The 25,973-nt window shown below is 35.3% G+C and overlaps 1 protein-coding gene across 8 annotated transcripts in view; it reads right to left on the bottom strand.

The window, feature by feature from the left end:
- The window catches only part of GIN1 (gypsy retrotransposon integrase 1), an 89,658-nt gene that overhangs the window by 61,830 nt on the left and 1,855 nt on the right, over window positions 1-25,973 (bottom strand). For 5 of the 8 annotated variants that reach the window (XR_015724357.1, XR_015724356.1, XR_006781545.2 and 2 more), the window contains exons 2-8: window positions 18,509-18,654; window positions 16,484-16,677; window positions 14,383-14,688; window positions 9,328-9,519; window positions 9,053-9,229; window positions 8,279-8,564; window positions 1,811-2,080 (exon numbers count right to left, since the gene is read on the bottom strand). Coding sequence is in view for 4 of the 8 variants with exons in the window: in XM_045808334.2 (XP_045664290.1) it covers window positions 1,811-2,080; window positions 8,279-8,564; window positions 9,053-9,229; window positions 9,328-9,519; window positions 14,383-14,688; window positions 16,484-16,677; window positions 18,509-18,650 (1,567 nt within the window). In the remaining 4 variants the exon portion in view is untranslated. The other 3 variants (XM_045808335.2, XM_087861956.1, XM_045808336.2) reach the window with 3 other exon arrangements.

The following is a 25,973-nucleotide window of genomic DNA, read 5'->3' as shown; positions in this document are numbered from 1 at the left end:
TCAGTTGGTGGAGCATGGAACTCTCTTCATTTGGGGTATTGAGTTCAAAAGCCCCATGTTGGGTGTAGAGCTTACGTTAAAAAAAAAAAAAAGTAAAAACCGCAAAACTAAAACCAACAAAAACCTTCAAAAACACTCAGAAAATAAAAAAAAATTTAGCCAGGTATTGTATTACTTTGCTAGGGCTGCTGTACCACAAACTGGGTTGCTTATAAAAAAGGTTAGTTATTGCCTCACAGTTCTGGAAGCTACAAATCTGAGATGAAGGTGTTGACAGGGATGATTCCTTCTGAGGGCTGTGAGGAAGAATCTGTTCTATGCCTCTTCCTTAGTCCCAGGTGGTTTGATGGTAATCTTTGGCATTGCTTGGCTTGTAGAACAATCACCCCAATCCCTGTCTTCTTCTTCACAAGGCATTGTCCTTGAGTCTATGTCCAAATTTCTTCCTTTTATAAGGACATCAGTCATATTAGATTAGGACCCCATTCTACTCCAGTATGACCGCATCTTAACTAATGTTTACATGTGCAATGACCCTATTTCCACATGAGGTTACATTCTGCAGTACTAGTTTAGGACTTCAACACAGGAATTTGGAGGTGCACAATTCAATCCATTACAGTATTCAAAGCCCTCCATTAGGTTTCCTAGTTCCTTTTTCAGCTTTATTTTCCCAAATCTTACTACTTCACCTTACACCTGAGGTACTGCAGACAAAAAAAAGCTTTCTGTGAATCACTACATTACTTTTACATCGCCGTTCATTTTTCTTCCCCTAATTCTTTTGTATCCTCTCGTCACAGCCTGTGCATTCTTCAAGGTCAAACTCAAATGATCCTTCTAAGCATAAACCTAAGTTTTCTATCTAGAAGTAACTTCTCTCTTTTTTGACTCCCTAGGTGTATTATTTGTTTTTCTCTAATGGAATTTAGCACGTAATCTCTAACTTGTGTATACATAGCTTATATGGCCTGTAATCCTTACCAGACTGTACGCCTATTATGAAGATGAGGCACACATCTAACTCACCCTTTAACTTTCCCACAGTATTCTTCAAAGGGCTTTATAATAAATATTTGTTGAATAAATTTATAAATATCATACTTTATAGTTTAAAATCCCTGATACTAGTTATATTATTATTTACTTAAGATTGCAGAAAAAAATCTTATTAATGGGTGCTTTTGACTTTAATATATATTGTGGAATGCACAAATGTTTTCAAACCAAAATATATAGATTCAGATACAAATTCTGAACCTAGAAGGTGAAATTATCAATATCCTATAAGAGCCCATTAAACAACTCTAAATTCTTCCCTAAAATATTAGTTTTAAAAGTTCCAATGACATAGAAACAAGTTGCACTTAATTCATTGTTATAGTTGAATAAATATTTATTAATCCCATTCTAGGTAGTTCAAACTTATTTTTTAAAGGGGAGAAATACTCCAAAAAAAAAAAAAAATTAAACTGAAAACATGGTACCAATACCAGAGAAAGATTTGACAGTCTAGAGCTGGAATTTAGTTTCCTTCCTCAGAAGCAATCATGCTTTGCCTATTCTATTTCCATAAGAAAAGGTGAATTCCATATATTATATGCTTCCTTTGCCTTTATATATACGTACTGACATTCAAACATGACACAAGCTTACATAAATTAATAGTTATAAAATAAACCTTCAGGATTTAGTCATTCAGAGCGTGTCAAGACACTTCTATACAACTTTTTTTAAATGGAAAAGATAAAGATTCAAGGAGTTATACTTTCTAAACAAGCACTTTAAATGAATTTTGATATTTACTAACTTAAATATTCAAGGACTTGGTTTGAAGAGTCCAACAGACTGAAAGTCTGCTTTTCAAGAGTGCTATGATCTTCTATCAATGGAGAGATTTTGGCATTTCTAAATTCTAATAGTTCACGATCTTTGCTTGATGTGAGTAATTCATTATCGACTACACCAATAGTTGCATCTTCTACCAGAATATTTGCTTGGTATGCTCCAACTGGAATTTCAGGCAATCCGATGTAGTCATGATCTGCCACTACCGAACCTTGTAAGAGATAAAGACTGTCTGAAAGAAGAAACATCATAAATTCACCTTTTAGAATTACAATTAAACATCATTTTAGAATTAAACAATGTTAAATGTAAAATCCCAAGTAATAAAAATTAACTATACAGTTAACTTCTCAGGGGTTCTCCTATCTACTAAATAAATATACAAGTAAAAGGATGAATAAAATGATACATACATTTGACAGTTCATATATATAGAATTCAGGAAAGATCAAAGATTTTAAAAGAGCCAACTTTTCCTGTTCGTTTTACCTGTCTTTGGCAGATATGTGTGAGGGGGTAGAAGTGGCTGAAGATTATTGTGAAGATTAAAAGCAAAGTTATAAAACTCTATTTTTGATGATGATAGGCTTGATATGCTTTTGCAAGGCCTTCTGAGTCAATTAATGGGATATTGAAAGATATTTAACAAATTAAATAGTTACATTTGTAACTTTAATCTTCATAGACTCCATATTAGTACAACAACGCCAAGTTGTTTATAATTAGGACAATAATACCAAGTTGTTTATAATCTGAAATTATAAACTAAAATGAAGATGAAGTTACTAGCATCAGGCTTATACGGCAGTTACTAGAATCAGGCTTATACGATAGGCAGGCTTATATGTGAGTAGGAAGTTTAAAATGCTTAGCTTAAGTCTAATTTAATACCAAAATGCTCATGAACTTTTAAGGTGGAGCTAAATTCATACTGAAATACTGACAAGGAATTTCCCTTGTTAGCATTTTATTCTATTTTGAGCGAATTTATCATCACTATCAGGAAAAAAATGCTTAATATGAATGTTAAACTGATGGCGAAGCAGTAGCATCTTTATAAAAAAAAAAAAAAAGTTAATGTATATAAAAGAATTCCTCCCAACCTAATATTTTAATTCTTTACAACAAGGAACTCTACTACCACAGATGATTAACTTCCTGGACCCCTGCCTTCTCTTTCTGGATTTTCTCCCAAAACAGTAATGATTCTCTTTAAGATTTTAATAGCTTAAAGAGCCCTCAAATTTCAAGTTCAAGAAATAGCAAAAGGAAGATTAATTGCCCATTAGATTAGAAATCCAGGAAAGTTTCTCAGAGCAGATAAATTCCCTAATAAATCCTGTAACACAATCCTATTCTACCCATTCTTGTACTAATATGTGAAAACCTCACTGAACCTATTCCAATCCCATAAGTTTACACATTTAAGAACTTTTGATTTAAAAATTTAAAAGATCAAATGCTGCTCTCTACCCACAGACGGCCTACGTGGACTTGGGTTTGTATGGACATTTAGTTTTGCCCGTTCTGTTCTTCATTAGGCAAAGTATAACTTGGTATTTTAGTTTTGAGAGGTTTTCCAAGTTTTACCCCACCAATTCTTATTCATGCAAAAGTAGTAATTAGATTGAAAAAGATGGTAAGATATACATATTTCTGATGAAAACATAAGTATGGCTAACTGATTTTTGTACGTTAGCATGGGGTGAATTGCTGGACAGGAGAACAATTCTGAAAGATAAAAACCAAATCATACAAACTCATGAGAAGTGCTGTTGCCCAAGAGCAGCAAGAAAGCAAAAACATGATCAATACATTTGAAATACTTTCAGAATGTGCTGCTTAGAGGTTCAACATCAAAGTTCATTTCCCTCTTAGGTTCGTAATACTGGAGAAGGCTAGACACTAATATATAAGAGAACTTTAAAAGGTTAGGTATGATAAAGGTATTGCTAATGAAATTTTTCAAATAAGCCACAGGAATTCCATAGTTTCAAAGCCTCCTCGTTGCTGCAAAGTATCGGTGACAGCAGATACCATAGATTTAAGGTATTTCTAAAGATCCTTGCTAAAAACTTTGATGAAGGAAGTTTTCAGTCTCAAACATTTTTTTCCAATACAGATAAAGCATGTCTCTTTTAGAAAAATACATCCAGGGGAAAATATGCATAGATGTAAAGCTCTTAAAAGTTGCCACTCTGATGTCCTGGAAATGCATTCACAGACCTTGAGCTTAAACACCTCTTAATTACACTAGACTTTGAAACAAATGGACTTTATCAACCTCACTTGTTTGTAAGAGGAGAGTTTCTATGTGTCATATATATATATATGTGTGTGTGTGTATATGTCTTTATACAATACACATACTTTTTCTTTTAAATAAGTGATAAATTTACCAATTAAAAAAAAGTACCTATTGTAATAAAACTGTAGAGAACAAGAACTATACCTGGCAAATTCTACACAAATCATTTTATATGCAACAGAAAATTACTCTGGAGATTTCAAGCCTTGTTTGTGTAGAAAAAAGCCCCCAAATTCTCATTCATTCAGAAAGGTCGAATATGTTTCAACTCCTACTACGATCTAAATCTACTAGAGCCAACAGAAATGCTCTTTAACTTCAAAACAAACTGCCAAAAATTACCAGAAAAGAGACGTTTGAGACCCTATACTTATGATTAAATAATAATCAGACACACTGGGTTATATCAAATATATTATTAAAATTATTTTCATATATTTCTTTGTACTTTAACGTGGTTACTGGAAAACTTAAAATTATACTTCTACATAATTTTTGCATTTTATATATATCTATTGGATAGTACTGATGTAGGATAATCCTGAATTGGGGATATGAAGAAGAACAAGATAAATTTTTGCCCCCAAGATAGAGAGAGGTAAACATACCATAGTAAAACATTTTTCTATTCAGTCATATTACATGATAAACTTTATTTTGTATTCTATTAATTTAATTTTAATTATCATTATGACATTTGTTTGATGAAAGCATGATTCCAGTTTTGACCAGACTGAATAAGTAAGCCTTTAGGTTTTTACAAGTGGAGGTAAGGTGTTATCAGCAGTTTTGCCATACTTTTCCTTACACAGTTTTAAGGAGTAAAAAAATGAAATTAAGAAATAAATTTTTAAACTTCTCTAAGGAGAAAAATAAGTTAAAATTAAAGTCTCAGAAAAGTCAGAGTGATTCGGATTAATTTATTTTGTCAAACATAAAGTACACAGTTTTTGGATACTAAAATTTCTTATTCTGAAAAGAGGTGACCAGACTAATACTATATATGGCCTGATAATCCTAAATTAGAATGCGTTGCCACACTAGTATATCCATCCTTTCTTATGACAAAACAACTGTAATTTGATATTACACAATTGTCACTATACTAGATAACCAATACTAACAATAGAGAACTGAATGACTCTCAGTTTAGAGATTATACAACTAGGAGTCCAAAGGGAGGCTCTTTGGATAAATTATATTAATAATGAAATAAAGATCATGGGCTTAATAATAAAGAACTAAGATTTGTTTTGTTTCATGAATGTAGGGAGAATAACGGGCCTCTAAAGATGTTCATATACTAAAACTCCCTGGAGCCTGTAAATACATTACCTTACATGACAAAGGAGAATTAGAGAAGTGATGGAATTAAAGGCCGATAACTAGCTGACCCTAAAACAGGGAGATTATCCTGCATTATCCAGGTGGGCCCAACGACAAGGGTCCTTAACTGTGGAAGGAGGAAGAAGAGAGAAGGCTGCAGTGACTGTGATGTGAGGACTCTACCTGTCATTGCTGACTTTGAAGACAGAGGCAGGAGAGAAGCCAAGCAATGTGGGCAGCCCCTAAAAGGTGAAAAAGGCAAAAAAGCAAGGAAATAGGTTCTTTTTTAAGGCCTCCGGAAAGGAACACAGCCCTGTCAATGCCTGATTTTAGCTCAGTTAGACCTATCTATGCTGGAATTCTAAGCTATTCTAACAGTTATTCTAACTGTAAGACATATGTTTTATACCATTGAATTTATGGTAATTTGTTACGGCACCAATAGGAAACTTATAAAATAATGAAAACCATCTCAGGAATTGTGAAGGACAACCAGTGGACAGAAATCTATCACAACTCCTATCCAAAACAAAACAATAAAACTACTCAAAATCTATATGGGATAGAATAATGAGTCAGTAATATTTTTGTTTTCAGTGGGGAATGTTATAATTACAAAAAGATACTACAGTATGTCATAAAACTTACACAAATAATTAGTCTTGAAAAAGTACCTGGCATTGAACTAGACAAAATGACATAGGCCTACTTAAAATAGCAAAGCGAAATATTGTAGACCTAGTACTGAATGTGCTCCCTCTACATTATGTTCTAGATAAGAATGGATAAGTAGTTGGCAACCGAAGCTTATCTACCTTGGACAGTGAGTCTTTAAAACAGCTACGAGATCTCACGGCTGGTAAGAGTGGCAATGACAAGTACAGGCAAATTCATAGTTCTTTTGGCTATACCTCTTCCAAATTTATGTCAAATGAAAGAATAAGATTTAAGACATTCAAAGACATTTAGTATGCTTTACATTCAATTCAAGGGCTCTTTAAAATCAGCTTCTGAGGTAAAGATTTTCAGGATAATATGTGACACTGAAGAAAAAGATGGCAGAAATCACATTTATTTTTTATTTCTACAAAGAAAAGAAACACGAAATAAGGAACAAATAGTAATCAAGAACCAGATTCCAGGATGGCCAGATCACATTACTTTTGGTTAACAAGAAAAAACAATCTTATCCTACCACCTCAGTTTCTTACATGTACGCTAGTAATAATATTTCAATTTCCTTTATATTACTGGAAGAAGTATCTGCAGAGAATTCAAGCATGAGGGAAAAATTAGACTGCCTCTGTTTAGACTGTTCTACTCAATTAGATTCTGAAATATGCAGGACTAGCAAAATGCTTGGCCTCCTTTCTGAGAAAGTCTTTGGCAAGAGCAAATTGCAAAATGTTGAAGCAGACCCTGATATAGCAACATTTTAAATGTAAATTTTGTATTAATTAAGGAAGGTTAACCCATTAGAAGGCAGTGAGTCCTGAATGCTGAGGTTAGGGAGAAAATCTTGCTAGAGAAGAAAGGACAACATGTACCTGTATAATCTTTTTTTTTCTACTTCCTTACATAAGACATAAATCACAAAGAGCAGCTCAGTACTGAGAAGAAGTACAATGAATGAATGTGCCGATCTTTCAACCAAGAGAATGAAGGTAATGTGAGCTTTCAGGATTAGAACAGTCCAAAGTAAGTTTACGAATAGAGCAATCAGGCTGTCACAAGCAGAGGAAAGGTACTAAGAGTTTTTAACTTGAGAGTTTGGATCCAGATCAGAAGTAAAGTTGAGCTATTTACTGAGCACCCCCCAAGGGCTTTTTAATCCTGAAAAAATAAAATTAGTATTATTATTGTTGCTCTTGTAACACTCACTTAAGCCTCTTAAAAAACTCACTTGTTAAAAAATGTACTAAATTCACCTTCCATTAATTGTTACTCATATTCAAATGATATTGATGCTTTATTTTTCTTTATAGGAAAAGCAAAATTAATTGGTTGAGGTACCGATTCACTCCCTCTCAGTTATCCACCCCAGAGAAACTCTAGGGAGCGGTTAAACTAGGACGGAATAAAACAGTCTCCATTAAGTGGGATTTAATGTGAAAGCCATAGCAAAATGTCATTTATCTCTTAATCTCTGAAAGAAAAGGTTAAAGAAATCAGGATATCCTTCTGACTGTTCAGAACCACATCTGGGGATAAGTATAACCTTGATCAGGCTATCATCTCTTCTTATAGCACCTTACAGCATTCTGATTACACCCCACTCTATACCCTCCCCTGCATCTATCATAACCTGACTATGGCATAACACCAAAAATTAATCACTTTTTTAAAAGTTCCCTAGTACATTTATCTTACAACAGAATTCTGGATAGTATGTTCGGTTTTGGCATCATTTATCTTAGTTGATATTTTCTCATGCTAAACTGAGACACAAAGTGACAAATAAAATACTGTGAAAGTGAAGATAGAAAAGACGTAATTCTTCCTTCTGTGAAACAGGTCTAGTTATTTTCTATATGAACTGTGGGGTAAATGTGTGAAAAGGACACTAGAAATCAGAATAAGATCTCTTACAAGCCTGACAGTTTCAGAAGAGTCATTCTAATAAAACAGAATACCTGAGGTCTAAAACTATACCACATTTTATAAAAATGAGAAGAGAAAAGAAAACCTAACTAAGAGAAGGGGTTTTGGCTGGGTTGGGCATAGATTCTTACATTATTTTTAACTTCCCTCCTCATTCACAGAAAGTAAAAATGTAAAGAAGTGACAGATGCTTACCTTGTTCACTGGACTCTCTTACATAGGGCTTAAGATGGGACATTTTGATAGGTCTTTTAAGTCTAGTCCCAGTGTTGTCTCTCAGAACAGCACATCCACTTTCCGTAATATAGTCTATGACACAAGGACCAACCCATTCAGACTGGAAACGACCATCCTTCCACCAATTTTTCCTTTGTCTTAAAACTTCATGACCCACTTTTAAATGAAATGGATTTAATTGCTTTGGTTTCTTTTTAACAATGATTTTGCTTTTATTTAGTTCATCAGGATTGTTGTTCTCCATCTACAAGAGCAAAATAAAAAAGAGAGAGAACGACGGGATGAAAGAGCTGTAGTTTCTTGAAGGTAAATGCAGATAATAACAAGATGGTTACTTACTAAGATACTAATGCAAAGCAGGCATGAATCCCATTTAATTCTTAAAAGTAGTATTTCAACATCAGTATCATTACCCCAACTTTACAAGTTAAACTGAGACAGGTTAAGTAATTTGCCCAAATCAAACAACTGGAAAGCAATAAGACCAGGAATATGAATTCAGCTCACCTTGATTCCAAAGAACAAGGTTTTCCCATTACTGTCTCCCAGAATTTTTTAATTAATAAAGCACACTGTGTAATCAAGACAAAAGCAGAATTTAACAGAAAAAAATCTGGCTTAGTAGATCATATGTACACTATATGTGCGTGTGTGTGTGTGTGTGTGTGTGTGTGCTGGAATTTTTTTAATTACTTCATGGATTTTTATAGAGTTTTCTATTAATAGAATCACCTGTCCTGCAGAAGTTGTCTTATTCTCCATTATTTTATCAGCTTCTTTAATTGCACCTAGAATTTTGGCAAACATGCTTGTATCATCACCATCCACTTCACGAAGAATATCTGAAGTCTCAGGCATATAAGGATTGCGATTAAACATTTGGAAATACGGTGTATTTTTAGGAGGCTCCTATTTTAAGGAAAACGAACAACAGTTTGTAATAAATTATTTATGTAGCCAAGAAACAGCCATAACTCAAAAGTACACAATTATAAAAAGACACATACCAGGTGAGTTACATTGAAGGCAAATGAAATGGCTGATAGGTGATCATCCCAGTTGTCTGGGTGGTCAGCACAGTGTTTAGAAAGAAATGCCTTGATTGTGCCAGGTGCACTTTCAGTTGGATTAACAGTTTGGGAGGTATGAGAAATTACAATTTGCTTTGTGCCAAACAATCCACACAGTTCAACATTGATCTGAAAAATATATAAAACTAAGTTCACTTTAAAATTCATAGTTTATTTTTCCCTTGACTGAAAGGCTTCAAAAGAATCTGAATCTTGCCTTTTTGATTGAACCATACCGATTCTATATAAAAACATACACACTGTATTTAAAACAGCAATTACCATTTCCTGAGTCCTTACTATCTACTCGTCGATACACGAGATGCTTTACATTACTGTCATTATACCTTACAACAATCATGTGCTCTCATTAACCCCATTTTAAAGATAAGAAGCTCTGGGAGGCAAAGTGCCTTGCCAAACATACGGTAAAGAAATGGAAGACCAGAATTTAACACAACTCCGAGTTCATATAACATTTTATTTCCGCAGACAATTTCTCAACCACACACCAGGTCACATAATCCAGTTAATCCAGTTACGTGACTTTGGCAAGTAACTGTTCTGTGTACTCAGTTTCCTCATCTGTAAAATGAGAAAAATCCTACGCAGGACCCTTTTGAGAATTATATCAGTAGATGTTTGTAAAGTACCTAAAACAGTTACTGGCAAATATTAAGCACTTTATAACTTGTAATGTTACTATTATTTTTGTGGTTATTTATTATCTGCAGGCCCTAAAAAAGTCAAAATAAGTTTAGAAAACTTCTAACAGTAAGTCTATAAAATGTAAAATAACTTATTTTTCCTACCTTACGCCTCAAACTATTTTTTCGTATTATTTTTAACTGGGTAAACTTTTGGTTAATAAAACTTGTCTTTTAAAAGATTGTATTCTTGTTGCCTAATTGTAAGAAGACAAGTACTATCACAGTAACTAAAAAGGTAAAGCTAATAAAAAACCCACCAAAACCAAAACCACATTTCCCAAGCTCCCTTTTAAGGAAGGAGTAGTCATGTGATACAGTTTTGGTCAAAAAGATGTAAGTGGAAGCTGTTGGGCTTTTAGAAGTTGTTGGGTAGGGGCGCCTGGGTGGCACAGCGGTTAAGCGTCTGCCTTCGGCTCAGGGCGTGATCCCGGCGATCTGGGATCGAGCCCCACTTCAGGCTCTTCTGCTATGAGCCTGCTTCTTCCTCTCCCACTCCCCCTGCTTGTGTTCCCTCTCTCGCTGGCTGTCTCTATCTCTGTCGAATAAATAAATAAAATCTTTAAAAAAAAAAAAAGTTGTTGGGTAGACTCAGCTGCTACTAGGTATTTTTGTCTATTGTCTTCCCCATTCTTTCTGTCTGAAATATAGATTTCTATGGCATGGGCTCTGGCAGCCACATTGTGAACATAAGACTGAAAGTCACATCTCAAAGATGGTGGAACAGAAAACTAGAAGCATGGGTTTCCAAAGACATTCAGGTTACCCTTCCAACCTTAGACAGCTCGGCCTTCTTTTACCTTTTGGAATTTATATATTGTGCAGGAGAGGAGTTCTCTTACTTGCAGCTAATACAGTTCCTAGCTGATAGACGTACTAATTTAGGCTGCCTCCTTTTTATCTTTTTTTTTAAAAAGATTTATTTTTTGAGAGAGAGAGCGAGAGAGTACCACTTGGGGGAGGGGAGAAGAGGGAGAGAATCCCAAGCAGACTGTGCTGAGTGCAGAGCTTCATGCGGGGCTGATCCCACGATCATGAGATCACGACCTGAGCTGAAACCAAGAGTGGGATGCTTAACCAACTGCGACACCCAGGCACCCCTCCTTTTAATCTTTTAAGTCAAAAGTACTTAAAAAGGTATCAAAAAAAAAAAAATCCTAGAGGGGCACCTGCCTGCCTCAAGGGGTACAGCATGCGACTCTTGATCTTGGGGTTGTAAGTTCAAGCCCCACGTTGGGTATAGAGATTACTTAAAGATAAAATCTTAAAAACAAAAAGAGAAATCTCAGAGAATTGGTGTCATTTGGGTCATCCTCAATCTGAGGTCATAATCAATGCTTTTAAATGACTGATCTCTGGAAAAGGGTCAAACAACTTCTTTGTTTCAAGAGGTTGCCTAGGAATGATCCAGTGAATTCATTTGTGAGATGCCAGCCTGAAATTCTAACCCCAGATCCTTTTTTCTCCCATCAAACCAGACCTTCTATTAGCTGTTACAATTTTGGTTTTCCATAAGACCTATTATTAAAATCAAAGAAGTGGATTTTCCTTTGGAAACGTTTATTTTTTCTTTCAGAAATTTACAAAAAGTTCATTCATTTTATTGAAACATCTGTATTTTTATCCAACTGTGTAATACATACACACTGCATGCATCCACACTGTAACATTCTACTCTTATTTCAACACTTTAGCAGTGTTTGGTATGTGTTTGCTGACAAAAGAAAACATTTCATTTTGTCACCATTATGCTAATATTTAAGCCATTTACAATCACAGCAAAAAGAACAAATTTTCTCAATCATCTGTGATTTTTAAGTTTATGCTATTAAACTTCACAGAAGAGGCTTATAAACATTTATTGTTACCTTTGGTAAAATTTCCAAAGTCCTAGATTATCACATGACTTTAAAAAACCGGAAAAACTGGTGATTCATAAGCTTCATAACTGTCATTTTTATCTCTAAGCACTATATGCACTTAGGGTGAGGCTTTTCATTAGTTATGGTGGAAGCAAATCAGTATTTCAAATCAGCATCTTGATATTTTGAATTTTGGTGACCAATATCCTATCAGATATAATTAGTTCTTATTTGTTTTCATCTGATTAATGTACCTATAAAAGAACTAGTACCAGAAGTTAAGTAGAAGTGTCAGCTCTATCATTTTCTTGTGGTTGACAGGTGATAGCATTATTAGTATTATCTTGTTTTCACTGTAAGAAACTTAAGCCACCTGGCTATTCCATGAGGAGTAGTTTGGTGAAAACTAGATAATATTCAGAAACGCAACTACTACTGAAAACCAAGAATGAGCAAGGCGACTACTGTAGACCTCTTATATGTTGTGGATCTTACTTTTCTCAAGATACCTTCATATACCAAGTGTGATGTACAATCATCTGCCTTGTCGATCCGGGATGCTATTAATCATCTGTATACATTATTAGCAAAACTTCCTTTCTTTCTTATTTATTAGATAAAAAAGAAATATAAGCAAAAGTTCTAGCATTGTTATCCCATAAGCTAGATTATTTCATACACCTCATTTTGACCATTGCTGTGTCAGTAAAGGCAGGCAAGATTATGTGGTAGTTACAGAACACATTCAAGTCTCAGCTTTAATGCAATAATTTTACTGCTTGCTCCTATGAACTTGGCTATGGGTCAGGATGTCTCTTCAAGGCAACTATTCTTGACTACGTGCCTCAGCAATCCTAGATGAGAGAAATTCCACCACCCTATAATGTAATATCTGGAATGTTTAGTCAATTCCCCAGAGAAAAAGTATTAGTACCATTTTTGTTTTTTAGGTAAGTTAAAACGGTCTTCATTTGCATTATTCATTCCTATTTAATTTGAACACTTCTCTGTTTTTTTTTTGTTGTTGTTGCAGATTTACTTATGAGAAAGAGAGAGAACGCGCAACCCACACGCGAATGCATGGGAGCCAGAGGGAGGAACAAAGAGGAAGAGGGATAAGCAGAATCCGTGCTATGCACAGAGCCAACATGGGGCTCAAACCCAGGACCCTGAGATCATGACCTGAGTGAAATCAAGAGTCAAATGCTAAACCAACTGAACCACTCAGGGACTAGGAACTTGGATTTTGGGAGGGTTTCCACCATTCCCTAACTGATATGAATGGCTCACAGTGCCTAAACTATACAGACAAGGTGGTTTATGCTGAACACCTTTTTTCCTTTAGGAATCTAGGATTTTGGTACAAGCCAGGTGGAGGGTGCCTTTGTGACCAGCTCCCAATAAAAATCTTAGGCACCGAGGGGCACCTAGGTGGCTCAGTCAGTTAAGCATCTGCCTTCAGTTCAGGTCATAATCTCAGGGTCCTGGGATCGAGCCCCACGTTGGGCTCTCTGCTCAGTGAGGAGTCTGCTTCTCCCTCTCACTCTCCTTCTGCACTCTCTCTCTCTCTCAAAAAGATTAAACTTAAAAAAGAAAAAAATCCTAGGCACTGTGTCTCTGGATAGAATGAGCTTCCTGGGTAGATAACATTTTACATGTGTTTGCTATAACTTCTTGATGACAGAATTCAATATGTCTAGCTGTGGCTGATTTTTTTCTTATGCCAGTACTCTGTTTAATTATGAAAATTTAAAAATATGCCTTAAGTGTCATAGTCACTGTTCCTTTTTTAGAATTTTCATACATATTCTTCCCTGCATATTCTTTCAAGTTAACTTAATCTGGAAAAAGGTGAGGGCAAGAAAAAAGCTCCCTCCATATTAATGCTGATTAGAAGTTAATTATATAAATTAATTTTGATTTGGGAAAAATCAATACCTTTCAATATTGAATATTCTCATTCATAAACATGATCTATTCCTCTGTTTAGTCAATTCTCCCTCTATATGTCAATCATAGAATTTTTTTTAAAAGATTTTATTTTTAAGTAATCTCTACACCCAGTGTGGGGCTTGAACTTACAACCCTGAGATCAAGAGTCACACACTCTACCCACTGAGCCAGCCAGGGGCCCCCAATCACAGAATTTTTAAGCTAGAAGTAAACAAGGATTATTTGATCCAACTTCCTCATTTTAGTTTCACGAAACCTGAAGATAGATTTACAATTACTCAGTTGCACAATTAACACAAAAATCCTGGTCTCTTAATTTCCAGTTCAGCTACCCTTTTGCTATACAATATTAAATTCTACATCTGTAGTAATTTATATAAACTTACTAAGAACCCTATAATGCATAGGTGTGCTAGGCAATGAAAGGTAAGTAAAATATACTCTTAGACCTAACTGATCATTTGTCTTACCTCATGAATGAACTCTTCTCTTTGGTCCATTATTATTTTCTGAGGAGGTCCATATAAGAAAAATATACTGATAATAGCTTTAGAAATTTCTGATGCTGAAACATCACAGAGAGGCAAAATCACAACCCATTTTGTGAACAAATCTGTCATGATTAGAGTATAAACATGACTTCTGTTGCTTGCATGAAATGGGCCCATCAGATCAACAGTAACTATACTCCATGGATTCTCCACCTTGAGAAGGTGTTGTTTCGGTGCTAGAATAACTGTATTTTTTGCCACTTGGCAATGCTGACAAGCATATACCTATAAAATAGGCACACAATAAGAAAAAGATATACAGACATTAATATATTCAACATAACAAAAGCAGTCTTATAAATATGAAGTTTTTATTAAAATGGTTAATAGTTACTTTGTGTTTTGAAGGAGAAACTTTTAGACTATTCTTAGAATAGAATAAAACCTTCTGTTCAGAATAATAAGCAAAAATTACTTGCTATTACAATCCAGTGACTACCTTAAGGGACTGGTCTTATTCACATGGAACATAACTCTAGTTTACATTCAACAAACATTTATTTTGTGAATAAATCTTGAGACAAATTTCTTATATCAAATTTGTTGTATTTTTAAGTATCTGAATTATTGTATAATAATGTCTATAAACAAAAGATTCTTTCTTTTAAAGTTATTCTAATAAATTCATTCATTGATCTATTCCTACAGTATTAAAATATAATTTTATTCAAAAAATATTTACAGGTGCCAAAAATTCCACAAAGTTCCAGGAAAATAGAAAGAACAAAAACAAAGCCCATGCTGTCATGAAGCTTTAAATGTGAGTGGGATGAGAACTGAAGAACATGGATGGTGCCAATGCTCAACATACTTCTAGAATTCCACTTTGGAAACCACTTTCAAACGAACTTGTGAACAAAATTTTATAAACTCTCTTTGCATTACAGTTACTTTTAATCAAAAGTTTCATTGTCCAATTTATGTACTAGCTTTCATCATAAAGAACCTCTATTTCTAAAAATCATATCCATTCTCAAATGATAAAGATTTGACAAAGATTTCATTGAATAAAGGAATGTGTGGCAAGTTCTAAAGGTAAATATTGAGGTCTTACGATAGATGCACAGACTACAAACTGGTAACTTGCAAATAACAGTTAGTTAAACGTTGGTTTAGTTCTTTATACCTGAAATGACAATCTTTTCGATGTACTATTATTAAAAGGATCTCACATAGATACCAAGGAATTCCTACTATTTGTCATATAGACTACGCTAGAAAGAGTAGAGATCAGATGACCTACCAGTAAGAATAACAGAATTTCTAGATGAATATCCTCTAAGAAGTTGAAGGTTGTAATACGTTTAAGTTACAAAATTCAGACTAATATCATTATTTTTACAACTTGATTTTGCCTTTAGTTGGTTTTGGGTCTCTGCCATATTTGACATTTTCTACATCAAGATGAGATATGCACAAAAGATGAGCGTATACACTGGACCTGACTTATGAACAGATTCTCTTCTCAAGAAAAGATTATATGACTACCATCAAAGAGGTAATCATTTAGTCAAAGGAATTTCAGCCCCATCTGAATTCTGCCAATACAAAAGAGTTCAATGATGAAAATCTGGTTTTAATAATCTATTTAAATATGCTATTTTTCAAATATTTAAATACTGTTTCAGTTCAATTATACCTTAGTGATTTTAAAGAAGCCTTTTGAAAAACTGATTTCTTTTTTTTAGAGTGGGGGGGGAGAGGCAGAGGGAGACAGAGAAAGAGAATCTTAAGCAGGCTTCGTGCCCAGTGCGGAGCCTGAAGTGGGGCTCTGTCTCACAACCCTGAGATCATGACCTGAGCTGAAATCAAGAGTCAGGCCTTAACTGGCTAAGCGACCCAGGCACTTAAAAGAATTCCGATGGGAAGTAAACTCCTTTTAAATGTTTTTGTACAAATACTACCTGTACAAAAAGTACTTAACAAGAGGTAATATCCAGAGTAAATCTGGAGCAATAATGAAGTTTGGGGATCTACTACAAAGATATTATTTAAAATACTCTTAATATATAAGCCATACCCACTGTTTGACATCATTGGTCACAGAAGTCCAATAATAATTGGATTCCACTAGAGTAAGGGTCCTGGATATGCCATGATGGGCTCCAGTGTCATTTTCATGGCATTCTCTTAGGACTTTCTTTTTTTCTTCTTCTGAAACAATTACCAAACGATTTTGTTTTCTGTCTTTTCCAACATAAAACAGCTTTTTTTCTGGAATAAATGATAACAAAAAGACAGGATTGCAATTTTTAGAGAGCAATATAGTTTTAAGACAATCTAATCATAGCCTTATCATCAAATCATTATGGTTCTAAAAAATCTTTTTCCCTCTAAGACCGAATATTTATTTGTAATGCGTATATACAACCTGAAAGGTCCTCATCCGTTACGCTTACTTGATACATAGGAGGATCGCTAGTTGCTGTAATTTTGTAGCTGTCTACACCAGTGAGCTAGCTTATTCACCAAAACATGTGATAACTACAGAGTATGAAATCATCTTTCTATGGGAGTACTCAAACTGGAAAAATACGTGCAGGCACCTCCTAAAAATGGCATGAATTAGCAGATGATTTATGTACAAATAAGCAACTTAATTTTCCAAAACAGTATTTCACCATAACTTACATTTTTGTAAGCAACCATGCTGTTAAGTTTTTCTAGATTTGGACAGGAGGTATCATTGGTAAAGCAGGAAAGTGAGAGAACCTTAATCCTTAAAGATAGTTCTCCGTGTTCCTTTGGAGGGCACCTGAGAAGAACCCATAGCTGGAAAGCAATTGAGGTAGGGAAAGAACCACTATCTCTCCAGTGTGGATGAGACAGCTATTCAAACTCCAAAATACAACACTAAATTACTAATGTGTTTAATTAAGCATATGCTGAGCGAAACGGTCCTTCCTTGAATTAGAAGGTAAGCAACTTAAGGGCAAGAACCTTGTCTACCTTATTCATCAGTATATTATCTCAAAGGCCTAAAATGTGGCTGACACACAATAGGAACTTGGTAAACATTTGCTGCATAAATGTTTAAATAAATGAATGAATGAATCATAGCTTTACTAACGTAACAGGTGTAATCAGAAGTATAAAGGAGTTTAGGAAGGGGTATACACAGAGAGATATGAGGAGGTATTTATTTTTTTAAAGTCTTCCTGACCTGCTTTTCAAGAAGCCTGATTTTGTACCTAGAGGCAAAACTCCCATTAATTAATAGCACCAACATTCATTTAGTCGTCTGGTGACCCAAATTCTGGCTTATTTCATCGCAAACTTCTCTTCCCTTCGAAGGAAGAGGAGAAAGAAAGAAAAATTACCATAATCTTTCAACGTAAATTTTCTACTGCCTTTCAAATATTTAATCCATTCAGGGGGATTAGGTATGCAAAAATGATCCTGAAAATATCTGATGGCAGGGAGGACCACAGAAATAAAGTAAAAAGTTAACGTCGACATTTTCCTATCAGCCTCAAATAAGCTCTTCACTGATAGTGACACAAGTGCTAGAAAATGTCATTAAAGTAGGAACTACCTGAGGACAAGAGCAGGACAGGTTAATTTAGATGAGTGTTTTGCTTTTTTTCACGGTATCATTTTCTGTCTATGATTAAAAATGCCCTTTTCATGCTTACTGGCATTCAGTTAGCTTCAGTGTGAGTTTTTTTTTTTTTTTTTGCTTTTGATTGAGTGGCATCATCAATTACACCGATAATTGTTAAGCAATAACCAGATACTGCAGAAAATTCTCAGGATTCCACAAAGAACACATATGGAAAAGCATCTATATTAACTCTACACTTAAGATTTGGGGCATAAATGCTTTGTTTCTTTCTTTCTTTCTTTTTTTTTTTTTTGAGGGAGAGAAAGAGAGTGAGTGGGGGTGGGAGGAGAGAAGGAAGGGGAGAGGGAGAGAGAATCTTAAGCAGGCTCCACACCCAGCATAGAGCCTGACAAGGGGCTCCATTTCATAACCCTGAGATCATGACCTGAGCCAAAATCAAGAGTCGGAGCCAGCGGAGCCACCCAGGCGCCCCAGTGTTACCTTTGAAGATAAATTTTTTTGCTGCTCTTCTTATGCCACTTCTTTCGCTCGGTAGTGTAGTTGGATGATATTCACCAGTTCGTTTATAATATGCAATCTGTTTAAGATGAAGGTCACCATTTTTTCCACTACGGACCATCATGAACCTAGGTAAAGGTATTTAAAGATATAATTTAAACGATAAGCTCATTCAGTTGCTATTTCGGTTCAAGCTTCTGTCATATTTCTGCTTACATATGAATTGAACATTCCCGGAATATTATCTGTGATGGAGATAAATATAGTACAGAAAAGGAACTGTGTGATGTATAGGAACTAAAATATTCAAAAGCTATTTTTGAGATACATCATGACATATTATCTTGTCTCTTTCTATGTGAAAAGAAATGCTGAAAATTTTCCACATGCTGGGAAAAAACAAAATAAATTATTACATTTCAAAAGTTTTGCTTAAAGTCTCTCACTACCATCAACTGAAATGTTACTTATATAGGATAGTTCTATTATGTGACATTTAAATACATGATAGGTTATAAAGGGGAAAAACAGATTTTTTTCCTTCTAAATATATTCATGGTCATTGCAAAATGCAAAAAAAATAAAAAAGGCCATTCAGATAATTTATGAAAAAGATCTCTTTTCGAAATGTTTAGATGATAAATGACAGAAGATATTTAGCTATGCTAGATCTCATATACTCTTCCGAACTACAATAAGCTGCTTTTTCTTAAAAAGAAATGATTTTTGGTCCCATACATACTTTATGTTATAAAGAAAACCCTGGATGCACTGGTGAAAACAAAATAAAATTTGTCTATTTTAGACCATAAATTATATGGGAAACCATTAAGTTTAAAAGAAAAAAGTCCTTTTCTTTCATATTTTTAGATGAAAGGAACTATTCTGTGCAGATTATTCTGTTTGCCACCACCCCCACCCATCCAAATCAAGTTTTGGCCTGTCTTTCCCTGCTACAGTGCCCTAAGAGACTGAACCTTGAAAACTACATTTATAGTTTTCTGATTAGGCTTGCCCAGTGGGAGGTACAGGAGGCAAATCAGAATGGAGAAGAGGTCAGGATATATATTTCCCAGGTCCCTCCTTGATTTGGGCTGCAACCCTCTGCAAATACAGCTCCTGCTGAGTAGCGCATCTTCCAGGTCTCTACTTCTCACTGGAAGTCTCTAACACCATTTCTTCTTTTTGCTAATTCAGGGGCACTAGTCCATCATTATTCCCTGCTGTTACTAATCTCCAGGTACCATGTTGATTTCTTTGACCCTGTTCTTTGGGCTTTAAATAGGAGCTTCATTAAATTTTCTTCAAATTTCCAGGAGAATGTATCTTCCATTTCTTTTTATTTTTCTTAAAGATTTTATTTATTTATTTATTTATTTATTTATTTATTTATTTATTTATTTATTTGAGACAGACAGAGAGAGAGATAGTGAGAGAGCAAGGGCAGGGGGGCGGGGAAGGAGAGTGAGAGGCAGGCTCCCCACCAAGCAGAGAGCCCAACTCGGGGCTTGATCCCAGGACGCTGGGATCATGATCTGAGCCAAAGGCAGACGCTTAACCGAATGAGCCACCCAGGTGCCCCTATCTTCTGTTTCCTACTAGGACTGACACAAATGCTTAAAATTTTTAATTTCTAAAAACAATATTGATGTTTACTGACAACTAGAAGATCTAGGATGAGGCTACAAGAGAGTATTACTACAGAGGGAATGTTAGAACAAAAAACAATAGATGGTGCCTAGGAACCTATAGCTTAAGTAGCCTATTAGGTCTCTTCCCCTATGATACAGCGCTTTCCACATTCAATAACCATCCTTCTGATCTTTTCATAACTTCCAGTGAGGCTATCAGTACATTTGTAATATCTCTTGATCTTGGGTTAGCATACAGCGTAAGGTATTTCATGGGATATATAAAGATTTCTTAAACAGGACACAAAAAACACTATTTTAAAAAGAAAAAAAATTATAACAAATTGTACTTCATCAAAACCACAACCTGTTCAAGAGACAGCTTCAAGGAAAGGAAAAGGTAATCCACAGACTGGCAGAAGATATCTTTAATATATACATCTAACAAAGGACTCATATTCAGCATATATAAACTACAATCAAAAAGAAAAGGATAAAAGTCCAACTTAAAAAATGGGAGTAAAATCTTAATTGCATTTCAAAAAAAAAAAATCTAAATGGTTAATAATCAAGTGAAAATGTGCTCAACATCATTACTTTCAAGTTTATACCCCAATGAAATGAATACATGACCATCAAAAAATGGGTACAAAATGTTCATAGACTTTTTGTAGTCACAATAACCCCTAATTGGAAATAGCAAAGGCATCAACAGATTTTACTATGTATACTCAGTCCTTGTCCTGTGGCCCTGTTTTCAAGCTTCATGATGCTCTAAATATTAGTTCTTTTCAAACTGTCTTTGGTTAAGTACCATTTCCCCTGACCCTCACCACCCAGCCAATCTGTCACTGACCTCTTGATACCTTTCCTTTAATGTCATCCTCACTACAGTTTTTCCCCTACCTAATGATTCTGTGGCAAACTTCTAACCTTCATCAATTTTTATTCTAGGAAAACGTGTGTGGTATCAAGTAGGGAATAGAGACTATGCTGGTCTACCTATCTATCTGCCTGCCTGTCACTCTAGCTCTGTATTAAACCTCCTCAACTCTCAAAAACAAACCAACAAGTAAAAATCATTTATCCTATTTTCAACTTCAGGGTACACTGACACAAGCTCTTCCAAGTCCAAGGGAGAGAAAGAACTGTCCTTTCTCATTTTATTTCTTAAAGATTTTATCTTTAAGTAATCTCTACACCCAGCATGGGACTCAAACTCACAACTCCCAGATCAAGAGTTACATGCTCCACTCACAGAGCCAGCCAGGCACCCCTGTCATTTCTCATTTTAGATTAAATCACTAGGGTCTATATTCTGTAAAATATACGACCCCAAATTATTGTTTTCTATGAATGGCTTTTAGAACCAACAATGTTCTAAATCATTGAAAAGAAAACCTTAAAACATCCCATTCTAACCAGCAGCTGAGCATAGTATCTGGAGGAAGATATGATTTATACAGATAAGATAAAATCCTTTATTGCCTCCCTTTCAGAGATTAGTAAAGGTTGCAAAACCTGAAGGACCTTAAAAAGACAAGGAAGGAATACTTTTCAGGCCTACAAAAAGCCTCAAGGAGCAAAACACCGAACTCTCACACCTTAGAGAAAATACAGGTGCCATAACACATAGGGGAATGGGTAATTGTAACTGGTAGAACTGACCATTGGACAACATGAATGTCTCCATAAACCACAGTGATGTCCATTATTTTGCCCTTACACTTAAAAATTTCTGTCTTTTAAGTTCCCCCCAACTTCCCCCTCCAATTCTCTAGGGTGTCTAGGTCCATTTGGATTGCTGTAACAACATACCATAGACTGGTTGGCTTATTAACAACAAACATTTATTTCTCACAGTTCTAGAGGCTGAAAAATCCAAGCACAAGCTGGCAGCTTCAGTATCTGGTGAAAGCTTGCTTCCTGGTTCATAGATTACCTCTTTGCTTTGTCCTCACATTACAGAAGGTGCTAGGGACCTCTCTTTTAAAAAGGCCCTAATTCCGGAATGCCTGGATGGCTCAGTCAGTTAAGCATCCGACTCTTGATCTCAGCTAAGGTCTTGATCCCGGGGCTGTGAGTTCAAGCCTCGCATTGCGCTCCATACTGGGCATGGAGACTACTTAAAAAAAAAAACAACCAAAAAATCGAAGGGATGGGGCGCCTGGGTGGCACAGCGGTTAAGCGTCTGCCTTCGGCTCAGGGCGTGATCCCGGCGTTATGGGATCGAGCCCCATATCAGGCTCTTCTGCTATGAGCCTGCTTCTTTTCTCTCCCACTCCCCCTGCTTGTGTTCCCTCCCTCACTGGCTGTCTTTATCTCTGTCCAATAAATAAATAAAATCTTTAAAAAAAAAATCGAAGGGCACTAATTCCATTCTCGAGGGCTCCATCCTCATGGCCTAATCACTTTTCAAAATCACTTTCCACCTCTTAATACCATCACACTGGTGGTTAGGGTTTCAACATACAGATTTGGGGGGGTGGGGTGAGGAGGGATACACAAACATTCAGTCTATAGCACTGGGGATACCAGAATATCTTTTCTTTAATTACTCAATATAAGATGAAGCCCTCAGTACATTCAAGTATCTGTGCTATTAGGATACTCTTAGCTGTCCTACCTAAAATACATGAACAAAGATTCACGTTCAGAAAGTCTATGCAATGAAATTAACCTCTCCACTTTCAAATCCTTAACTTTTGAAGAACTAAAAATACATCAAAATAGAATAATTCACTGTCCTCAAAGCAAGCTCATAGTACAAAAGGTCAAGGAGTAGAAGAAATCAATAAAATTTTAGAGACTGAGTTCCTTGAGGTTTTTGGCTTTGTTGTTGTTGTTTTTTGTTTTTTTTCCCCCTCATCATTAAGGTAGAGTGGACTCTTCTAATGGTGGAAAACACAAAAATCAGAAAATTTCTACATATTTTCATATTTCACAAGGGTGTTATGTAAGGGTCAGCCGTCTTCTTTTAGTAAAGAAGAGAACCCTTAAAGGGGTAATTATTTGTTTGACATGGTTACCTTGAAACTTATTTAGACTATTCATTGTCCTCAGCACATTTTTATCTTCCAAATGAATTATGAGACAGAGTAGACATTATTAGACTGCCCCTGGCCATCTCCACTGCTTACTGACAAAGTCTGAACTATTTAGTCAAGCCTCTATAACCTGGTACAAACAAGTCTCACAGTTTCTCCTCTCATCTTCTTTGTATACCACTGCCCACATCCCAATCATTCTCTGTACCTTGGTTTATGTCACCATTTCCCCCGTGAACGGTTTATACTTCCAATTCTATCTGATTACATCTTTTTTTAAAACGATTTTATTTATTTATTTATTTGAGAGAGAGAGAGAGAGAGAGAAGCAGACTCCCCACTGAGCAGGAAGCCCGACTTGGGGCTCTATTCCAGGACTCAGCTATCATGACCCGAGCTGAAGCCAGACGCTTAACTGACTGAGCGACCCAGGCGCCCTTACTGATTAAGTGTTAACCATTTTCAAAATAAATCTCTAGCGCCTCACTGAAGGAAGCCTTCCCTGATATCTGAATCTGAAGTGATCTCAACCTCTCCTGATCTTCTTTGCACCACTGTAGAACTTTCGATGTTTTACTCTCTACTACAGTTGTTAGGCCTTTCATCCATATAACGTTTTATTTGTTCATTCATTTACTAAGTCCTTAAATCCATATATGCACTAGGTTATGGGAATACAAAGTTAAATAATAAAAAACAAAAACCTTTTGTTCTTTTATTTTTTAAAAAATTATTTATTTGAGAGAGAGAGAAGAGAGAGGGAAAGCATGAGCAGGGGGGAGGGGGAGAGGGAGAGCATCTCAAGCAGAAACTCCCTCAGCATGAAGCCCATTGCGGGGACTCTGAGATCATGACCTGAGCTGAAATCAAGAGTCAGATTCTTAATCAACTGTGCCACCCAGGTGACCCAAAAAACTTTTGTTTTTTTAAAGGCAATGTTAAGAAAGTGACAAGAACAATCACAGCTGGGAGAAAATATTTGTAGTACACAAATATAATAAAAAACTTGTGTTCAGAACTTGTAAAGAACTTATTTTTTCAAGTTTTTATTTAAATTCTAGTTAGTTAGCACATGTGGTAAAATTGGTTTCAGGTGTAGAATTCAGGTAATTCATCACTCACATATAACACCCAGTGCTCATCACAAGTGTGCTCCTTAATACCCATCACCCATTTAGCCCATCCCTCGCCCACTCCCTCCACCAACCTTCAGTTTGTTCTCTACAGTTAAGAGTCTCTTATGGTTTCCTTCCCTCTCTTTTTTTTCTTCTCCTATGCTCATCTGTTTTGTTTCTTAAATTCCACATACAAGTGAAATGTGCTATTTGTCTTTCTTTAACTGACTTATATTGCCTAGTGTAATACACTCTAGCTAGCTCCATCCCCATCATTGCAAAGAATTTGTAAATAATTCCTAAATCTCAGTAAGGTAAAAAAATCTACCTTAAAAAGTGGGCAAAAGATTTGAACAGACCTTTCATCAAAGAAAATATGATTTGCAAATAAACACATGAAAACATGCTCAACACAATTAGACATTGAAAAATGCAAATAAAAACTAAAATACTGCTATACATCCATCAAAATGGCAAAAAACAACAAAAAAGAAACAAAACCTAACACTACTAAGTACTGCCAAGGATACAGAACATCACTGGTGAGAATACAAAATGGTACAAACATGCTGGAAAACAGTTTTAACTCAAGAGACATGAAAGTATATGTCCACACAAAATGTGTATGTAACTATTTCTAGAAATTTTATTCCTAACAGCTGAAATCTGAAAACAAACCAAATGTTCATCAACCGGGGAGTAGGTAAACAAATTATGGTAGGTCCATATGGTGAAATACTACTCAGCACTGACAAGGAACAAACTGAAAATATACTTAAAAATAGGGATAAATCTTAAAACTCATAATGATTTTTATGCCAAGTGAAAAAAAGTCAGACACAAAAGGCTACACGCTATATGATATTATTTAAATGACATCTGGAAAAGCCAAAAACTACAGGGACAGAGAACGATTTTTTTTAATTAAAGGAGAATTTTTTTAATTAACTGCAAAAGCAATTTTTAAGAATTGCAAACATTTATACAGTGCTTTACTGTGATGATCCTCAGAACATCCTATGAAGTAGGTACTAGTTGTATATCCACTTTACAGATACAAAAATAGAGTTTCAGAGAGATTATCCAATTTGCTCAAAGCAACACAGTGATTGGAGGCACTAGCATTTGAACCTTGTTTTCTGTTGCTTCAAATTTTCTGTTGGCTTTTTTCCCCCCGCTACACAAATAGCTTCATTATTGTCAACCTCAGATTTCATAATACTTGGTTCAGGCCTCTTCTAGGAAAGTTATAAAATGACTTTGTAATTAATAATTCAGATTACATATGAGAAGTGAGAAAGTCTTATTAATTTTTAATGTTTACATTGTTTCACATAGTTTGGGACACAGTAGACATTCACATATTTGTGAATGAGCAAAGAATTATTTGCCTTCTCTCACAGGAAAGATAGCAGTGAATTGAACAAAGAGCACATGTTCCAAAGGTAATTGTTATTTCACTTCGGAAAATACTACTTCACTTACATATATATAGCACTATAAGTAGGGTGTGTCTAAGAAGTCATAGCTTTTAGGAGTCAAAATTTCTGGTGTATGAATTACTTAAGCTTCAGTATCCACATCTGAAAAAAGAAAATACTTATCCTTCCTTTTTCATAAATATCAGGACCATTGAGATTAAGGGTTTGAAAAG

Source organism: Ursus americanus, chromosome 5 (assembly GCF_024610735.1).
Source record: "Ursus americanus isolate L20-20 chromosome 5, mUrsAme1.1.p, whole genome shotgun sequence".
NCBI lineage: Eukaryota > Metazoa > Chordata > Mammalia > Carnivora > Ursidae > Ursus > Ursus americanus.
The sequence above is the reverse complement of the archived record's forward strand: the minus strand, read 5'-3'. Positions and strand labels throughout refer to the sequence as shown.